The sequence below is a fragment of the Pediculus humanus genome, genomic scaffold (assembly GCF_000006295.1).
Source record: "Pediculus humanus corporis 1103172107597 genomic scaffold, whole genome shotgun sequence".
NCBI lineage: Eukaryota > Metazoa > Arthropoda > Insecta > Psocodea > Pediculidae > Pediculus > Pediculus humanus.
In genome coordinates this window covers 371,433-379,963 of record NW_002987211.1, presented here as the reverse complement: position 1 = coordinate 379,963, position 8,531 = coordinate 371,433, and the positions used below count along the sequence as shown (strand labels likewise).

The 8,531-nt window shown below is 26.8% G+C and overlaps 2 protein-coding genes across 2 annotated transcripts; both read right to left on the bottom strand.

The window, feature by feature from the left end:
• Window positions 1-156: 156 nt before the first annotated feature.
• On the bottom strand, window positions 157-3,852 carry Phum_PHUM233660 (serine/threonine-protein kinase ULK2, putative; the record flags this gene model as incomplete). Its single annotated transcript, XM_002426007.1, has 12 exons — window positions 157-221; window positions 334-469; window positions 557-696; window positions 778-1,224; window positions 1,323-1,557; window positions 1,649-1,733; window positions 2,263-2,386; window positions 2,472-2,611; window positions 2,745-2,979; window positions 3,051-3,227; window positions 3,358-3,571; window positions 3,763-3,852. 12 exons carry the CDS (start codon window positions 3,850-3,852, stop codon window positions 157-159), a joined length of 2,088 nt encoding a protein of 695 aa, XP_002426052.1.
• A 1,925-nt stretch (window positions 3,853-5,777) lies between these two features.
• On the bottom strand, window positions 5,778-8,510 carry Phum_PHUM233650 (ubiquitin-specific protease, putative; the record flags this gene model as incomplete). Its single annotated transcript, XM_002426006.1, has 7 exons — window positions 5,778-5,946; window positions 6,195-6,233; window positions 6,565-6,878; window positions 7,024-7,806; window positions 7,884-8,044; window positions 8,171-8,323; window positions 8,408-8,510. The coding sequence occupies 7 exons, from the start codon at window positions 8,508-8,510 to the stop codon at window positions 5,778-5,780; spliced, it is 1,722 nt and encodes a 573-aa protein (XP_002426051.1).
• Window positions 8,511-8,531: the final 21 nt, after the last annotated feature.

The following is an 8,531-nucleotide window of genomic DNA, read 5'->3' as shown; positions in this document are numbered from 1 at the left end:
TTAATTAAATAAAAATAAACCATTTTAACGTGATTTTGAAATTTTAAAAATAAAATAAAATAAAAAATTGATACTGGATCTAACATTTTTTTTTTTTTTTTTTTTTTTTTCCGAGGTAAATCTAAAATCGTTTTTTTTTTAATGACAGAAATAATTTTACGTTGAGTAAATATATCCCTGTTGCTGTAATACAAATAATCTTTTTTCTACGGCATCTTTATCTGAAAAAAGGACGCCATTTTAAAAATCGTGGCATTTATTTTTTTCGCGGGTAAAAATTTTTAGTTTGTTTTTCATTCAGCATCGGATACAAATAAAGTAAGCAAAACTTACATTTTGTTAATAAAGCTCTATCTTGGTGATGACTAACTTGTTGACTTAAACTGTGCAATAAAATTTGAGCACTTTGATACCTTTGAAAACAATCTTCTGGATTTCCGAAAAGCTCATCTAAAGCTGCACTCTGACACTGTCGCATAAGAAAAAACAAAATTATTATTATTAACAAGATTCAATTCTAAAGTTTAAAGATGGATGATGATGTTCGTGTATTTACCATTTTTATTGCATGGGTATAAAGAATTTTATCTGCCGTTATTGAAGTATCTAAATCAGTTCTATTCAGTAATCCTGGAGCATCTAAAGCTTTGCAATCGGTTAAACACTGTCGAAATTTGTTATGCATGACACTCACAACTGCAGCAAATAATAACAAAAATATTTAAATGGAAAAAAAAGGTAAAAAAAGGTACAAACAAAATTAGGAAAGGTATTCACCGCTTTTAACCGAAGCAGATGGTTGAAGTTGACCATTTTGTAATTGTTCGGAAGCGAGACCCAAACCCGAGCTTAAAAGTTGTAAAGCTCGAACTAATAAAACCAATTGTTCAGCTCGCCGGCTCGTTTCCGTATTGCCTTGAACGTTTTCTAATGGACTCGCCCTTTGCTTGGCCACTTCTACGACGCATTGTGACAATGCAAGTACAAAATTTAATTTCGCTAATGTTTCGTTATGTTCTCTGTGTAATAACGTTTCCTCGGGTAATTCTGGAGCAATGAACGTCAATGGCATGTTACTGCCATCTCTGGAGAATAAATTTCTAAAGCCTAAGCTATTTTGAAAATCCGGTAATGTCATCGCTCTGGGCGTCGACTGTTTTAATCCCTCTTGCGGAGGAGATCCAAAAACTGCTAAAGGACCCACTAAAATGGGTGAGCTGTTACCTGAAATCAACATAAAAATATTTATGTCAAATTACTAAAAAAAAAAAAAAAAAGGTTTTTAAAAAAGATTGCTTTAAAGTCATGTAAATTAATGGTACCTGAACGCCTTAAGGAAGAAGCCCCAGAAGGAGACACGGGCCAAGTCGTTACGGGAGGAGGAGTTTCGCAAGAACTTCCCGATGCAGATCGTCTTCTGGTACCTGGGGGCGTACCCAAAACAAATTGTACTGCAGGAGGAGATAATGAGCCGATTGATAAACCTTGGACACCCAATCCAGAATTTTGAGAGCTTTTCCTTTTCATGCTAATGGGTTGCGACCTAGGCACTACATTCTAAAAAAAAAAAAAATCAATTGTTTTATAATTACCAAATTAAATATATTAACATAACAATTATGTAATTAAATTTTTTTTTTTTTTTTACCTTGGAAGGGGAAGGTACTGGTATAGGTTCGGTTGCGTCTACAGGCAAAAAACTTGGTCTAGGAGGACTAGCAGCAGAACTCATTCTGAGAATATTAAATTTAATAAGTTTTTTTAAGTGCTATAATTAGAAATACTAAATTACTAGAATAAACCATGCTTTGCTTCGCTAAAACAAAATGCAAAAAAGTATTGAAATGAAATAAACAATTCGCATCTAAAAATTTTTTTTGTTAAAAAAATATTTAAAACTATTCGTTTTGTTGGTAACCAAGAAGACTAAATTATAAAATGATGAAAAAAAAAAAAAATTTTATTGTAACTCTAACGAGTTAGATGAACACCATGTGTAACCATAATATAGTTTTAAATAAAATTTTTTTTTTTTTATCTTTTTTAAACTTCTTGATTTGTTTAATATTCGAGTGTTATTCGATTACTGTCTATCATTTGTCTCTATAACTTTAAATATAAATTATAATAGAAAATTGTAGTTTGTATCTTCATTGTTTTTACAAAAAGAAAACAATTTTGTTTTGTATAAAAATTTGACTGAAACATTATATATACATCAATAGTTTTAATATGTATATATATATGAAAAAAAAGTTTTACCCTTTATCTTCGAAAGGTAAATTTGCAGGAACTAAAACAAAATCATCAGTTTCTTCTGGGCTTTCGCATGAAGAAGCTGGTGGTGAGGAAGGTCTCGGTGTAACGGGAGAAACTCCAAGTTCAACTAAATTTTTATAAAAATAAATATTTTGAAATAAAAATTGAATTCTTCTATTTATTAACTGTTAATAATTTGTCGTTTGTCGTACCTGGTTTATTGTTGACCGGAGATGGAGGTCTAAGGAATGGATGATTAAAAAAAACGTCAAATGACATTCTATCTTTGGCATTTCTTCGAAGAAGACCATTCAATAGTGATACCAATTCCGGAGATGTACCATTAGGAATTCTATAAAATAATATTATTATTTGTTATAATGAAGAGTAAAAAAATATTTTTTACTAAATGAGAGCAAACAAATACTTTTGAAAAAATTTAAAAAAAAAAAAAAATTCAAAATATGATTTCTCGAAATACTAACTTAGGAGCAAGATTTGAATTTTTTTCATAAAACTGTTTTAGTGCTTGAGGAGTTTGAGCTTGAAAAGGTGCAATACCAGTCAGACACTGAAAAACTATTGTACCCAGTGACCAAAGATCTGCTTTAGCATCATACTGAAGAGACATAATGACTTCAGGAGCCATATACATTGGTGAACCGCATAATGTAGCTGCCATCACACCATCTTGCAAAAATCTAGCAAATCCGAAATCAGCTGAAATTTATATAATTTATTACATATGATGGTATTTATTATTTAAAATTGATTCTTGAAGTACAACAAACCAATTTTTAATGTGATATCTTGAGGATGTGGAGGGTTAGATTTTCGATCATGGCTTAGCAGAATATTCTGTGGCTTTAAATCTCTATGAACAACTCCTTTATCGTGTAATGCCTTCATAGCTCCAGCAAGTTGACACAAAAATAACCTAATAGTGTCTTCACTTAATGTTCCTTTTGCTAAAGTAAATTAATATAATAAAATTTATGTATTTCCCTTGTCATTTAAAGAAAATAAATATTGAAAACTAAAAAACAGTTTTAAAAAATTTTTTTAAGGTTTTTTTAAAAAAGTATTTAAAATACCAACCGCTTAAATAGTCGGCCAAATCACCACCATTACAATATTCCATAACCAAAAAAACATTTAAAGGAGTTTCTTTACAATCCAATAAAGCTACAACATTTTCATGATGTAACTCTGTAAGCTCCTTTAAAATTTTAATTTCTTTTCCTAACAAATTATGAGATTTTGCCAGATTTTTTTTCGTTATGCTTTTGATAGCAACAATTAGATTTGGATTCTAAAAAAATTTAAAATATTTAAAATAAAGTGAAAAAATCTTACATTTTTTTTCTAATTACGTAAAACACAAATATAAATAAATAAATGTAAATAAAATATGTAAATTTTATAAAAAAATGTAAATGGTAATCTAAATATAAATTCGATTGATTATGATTTACTATTAAATTTAATAAAACGAAAAATTACCGAACGATGTCGACCCTTAAAAACAACAGCAAAAGCTCCATGGCCTATTAAATCTTTAGTTGTGTATTCGTAATCACCAACTGTTTCCATTATAGAATACGTATATGACTTTATTATTTATTTATTTATTTATCCAAAATAACATTTCTTCTTATAATATAGTTTCTACGTAATTGCACTAACATAAAAACACTACACACAATAATATAGAAGATAAATGTAAAAAAAAAAAAAAAAAACAAAGACAAAATAAATTGCTTTGTAGTGTGAAACAATAAAATTTTACTTACTATGTAAATTTCTCAATCAACAAAATATATAATATTTTCAGGGCCTTTGTTTTCTTAGAGACGTTAATACTTTTATTTAAAAAATTTAAGTTAAAATTTTTATTTAATTTTTATTTTACTATTTTAAGCATTTTACAATAAATACTCAATTTTTTTTTTACAATATTTATGTAATATTATTTTGCAAATGCTATAGAAAAGATTCAATGATTCAGCTATTCAATGAAAATAATTGTATTTCTAAAATTTGAATTTTTTTTTTTTTTTTAGTTAGAGCAGTTATTTTTATATTTTTGGCTTAATAAAATTTAATTGTAATTTATACTAGTAATTTGACATTTTTTTAATTATTATACATTTTTTTATTTCATAAATTAATTGAATTCTTTGTGTAACTTCTATGAAGTATACAAATAGATTTTACTTATCAACAAAAGTCATGATAATTTACAAAGCAGTAAACCCCTTTGTTTTTAATGACAAACCAATTTTTTTTAAATGTCTAAATTACATTATGTTTTTTAAATAGAAGTTTTCAATTAAAATGTTTCATATTTCACGAAAAATATCTTTTATTATATTTTTTTAACATCCCAAAATATTTAAACTAAATGTATTGAACTAAGTAAACATTTTTATCTGGAAATACATGTTTTAGTAATTAAATATTTATTCTTTTTGTTTTTGTTTTAAATATTAATATGTTTTATACAATTATTAATAATAATAACAACACATTTTAAAATTTTCAAAAATTAAAGTTAAGTCTTTTGTTCTACATTAGTAAAGTTTATTTATTTTTACTCGATAAAAACCCAAAGATTACATTTTCATGGTAAATTACATAATGATATTACATGAGGGTTATTTTTCTAAGGGATATCAATAACTATTTTCACTTCCTAATATTTAATAAAAATCTGCCCTTGTATTTGATCCCTCTAGATTTGAATTATCAAACAATTAATAATTATAAATTAATTATTTCAATTGTATCTAATCAATGGTTAAAATAGTCATATCCAAAGTACTTTTTTTGACTTTATAATTTGAATTTTATCTATGTTCTAAATGTACATCTGGATACTTGGTCATCGGTAAAGTTCAACTGTTGATTTATTTTCTTGTAAACTTGATTGTCTCTATGGCTTTAGTCAACATATTTTACAAGGTTTAAGATAGGGAACCATTATTTTAAGATTTCCATACAAACCAACAATTGATAAGATTGTGCATTCATATCGAATACAGTTTTATCAATCTGACAAAGTTTATTACAATGCTATGCATATCTTAATGACATAATTACTCACCCTTGTTCAATTCAAAACATAAAATTAAACAAAAAACATTCTTTTTGACAAACTTTTTGATGCAATAATTAGAAAATTAAATAAATCATTGAAAACAAATCGCTTGCCTTATTATTATTTTAATAAATTTTAATACAATTCGTATTAAAAAAAAAAAAATTCTTTTAAATACATTAATTAAGAAACATCAAGTAAAATATCACAACGACAGCAAGAAAAAAAAAAAAAAACCTTATTCTAAAAAGCATGTTTTAACAAGAAAAAAAAAAAAAAAAATCAAAAAAATATATTTAAAAAATTTTTTTTTTAATAATTTATGAGAGTACTTTTTAACAACATTCATTGACAATTTACTAATTTAATATTCTACGGTGGTTTAAAATAAATTTTTTTTTATAACCAAATGTTATCACTACGTACTACTCAGACTATTATCAAATAAATAAACGTTTTTTTGCGGCGTGTCATTTCCAGATCCGTTTTCCGGAAAACATTTTTCGTAAAAAAGCATGTATGCAATTGAATCCATGGCTTCGTACAACGTTGACATTTTGACATTGTCATCCGATGTCAAATACCATCTAAAATAGAGTTATAAATAATGAATGTATTCGTTCCCGCCAAGAAAATTTATTTTATTAAAGAGAAGAAGAAAAAAAATGAATCTCAGGGATGGGAATTAAATTTTACAATTTGGTCGATTATAATCAATGTCGTTTAGGTTATGTTTCATGTATGTAAAATATTATTTTCTATTTATTTATTTGTTGTATTTCAAACTGGGATTATTATTATTATTTAATTTCTTTTTAATTACATAATAAGTTACCTTTGACTGTCCATGCATGCCCCAGCCAGTTTTCCTACCCTGCAAAGAAGAAAATTAAATAAAAAAAAAATAAGCACCTACTACACCAATATAAAAGTTAAAAGAAAATTTCTAACAAAAAGCAAAATAATAAATAATAATAATAATAATAATAATAATAATAAAAATCTTATCATTATGTACTAGAATAATTTTTCTTTTACTACTGTAAAAGAATTAAATAAATTTAAATATGACAATTATTATTTTTAACCATTCCTCGAGTTCTCATGCAAAATTATGAAATTATGGCTGTGTTAGGCTGTGTTAAAATATTTTTTCATGCTTATATCTATTTAAACATGCATTTTTTAATTTTTTTTTATTTTACCTATGCCTTTTTGAAGTATTTAAAGCTCCTCTTCTGTATGTGAGAAAATGACCAGAATTAACTCCACCCAAGTGCACAACGACACTTTTTAATCTGTATAAATGCTTGTACGTTCTTTCTTTTCCAAACACGTTATTTGACTTATCCGTCTGTATAGACGTCATAGAATTTCCTTTTTTCAAACGGGAAAAAACTGTGTAATCGTCCATTGGCAAATATTCAGGAAAGTCAACATAATCTTCTCTTTTTGTTGGTGTGCTAGAATAGGAATGCCAAGCAGTTCTTGCAATTCTCAAGCATAAACAATAGGGCAGCTGCAATATAAATATTTTTTTTTACCACAACTTGTAAATGATTATCCCTCAAAAAGACAAATAATTTATAAAAGCTTTAAATTTATTTCATTTGTCTTATTAATTTGAATGCTTAATAATGAATGTAAAAAAATAAAAGATTTACCTTTCCAAAATTTAACGTTTTAAAAGCTGTTGTTTTTTTACAACACTTTTCACAATCTACATCAGAAATAACTTCGGTTTTAACAAATTTTTGCAGTAAATCTTGCAATTTTTGTACCGGAAAAGGAAAATTATCACCAAGTGGAAGGGAAACACTGTCAAAAGTGTCATATCTTAGAGAAGAATGATGTCCACATTCTGAACATTGAAGAGTACTTGTCAATAATCCTTGGAACGGAGGATAATCAGCTTGAGGAAGATTACAAGGAGAACATCCACTAATTCTGTCATAATAACCAGAAAATTCAGGTGACTTTTCCTTAAAACTTTCTTGTGAAGCTTTAAATTTTTGAATATAACTTTTAGTAAAATTTGTTTTTGAGCTTACATCACTTTCTTTATTTTTTTTATAAAGTTTATTTGGAGAGTCATCTAAATCTCCACTACAATTCACATTACTTGCATCAGAATCTTCATCCATATAGTAAAAAACTACTGTACTCGACTGTGAAACACTATCACCATGATTTAATTTATCTAATGCATCCTCATAATTTGTAAATGTATCACTGCTACTGTTTTCACAAGTCAATCCCAAAGAATGACCATCATCTCCCTCACCTAAATTTAATTTTTTTACATTATCTTTATCTTTTGTAGAAAAATTTTTTTCAGGTACAATTTCTTTTAAAACATTATTTTCCACTCCTTCTGAATCTTCTAATATTTCAGATGCTTGCGAAAGCGTTTCAGATGAACATAAAGCATCTGACAAAGAACCAACCTGTAAAAATAATGATTTCACTCGCTCAGAATTATATTGCTATTTGTCATGAAAATCTTTATATTAATTTTACTGACCTTAAAGGCTTTATTACTTTCTTCTTGCAAAGTAGAAACTATTACATTAAATAATTCATGAGCATCTTGTTCTCCAGAAGAAACCATCCAACCATGCCTTTTTAAAGCTCTAAGAACCTCAACAGGAGCAAAAACATCATCTGTTCCTCCTCCGTTTAGCACTAAAAGCAATTTTAAAAAATAATATTTTGTATAAAAATTAATATTTTGCTGCTTATTTAAATTATGACTATATAATTTTTTTCTACATAACACTTTTAAATACACTTCTTTGCAAAAAAACCTACCCCATAGTGCATGGTATAAAGAAGTTGTCAGAGAATTTTCTTCGTGCTTTTGTTGACTAAGCCATTCCAAAAAAACTGCACACGAAGCCAATGCTTGTAATAATGTATTTAAAAAACACGTAGAACCCAAATTAACAAGTCCTAATATATGTCCTAAACATATTAAATGTTATTAAAATTCAATTTTGTCTACTTAAATGAATTGTTAAAATAGAAAAAATTTTATTAAAAAATTACCTTTTTTCTTTTTAGGTCGAGGAGAAGGCCCCCATAATATAAATGCACTAATAGCGACTGCCAAAGTTAGGCATCCAAAAACTAAAATATTTTGTTGATCCATAAAAAAAATTGCTATAATTTA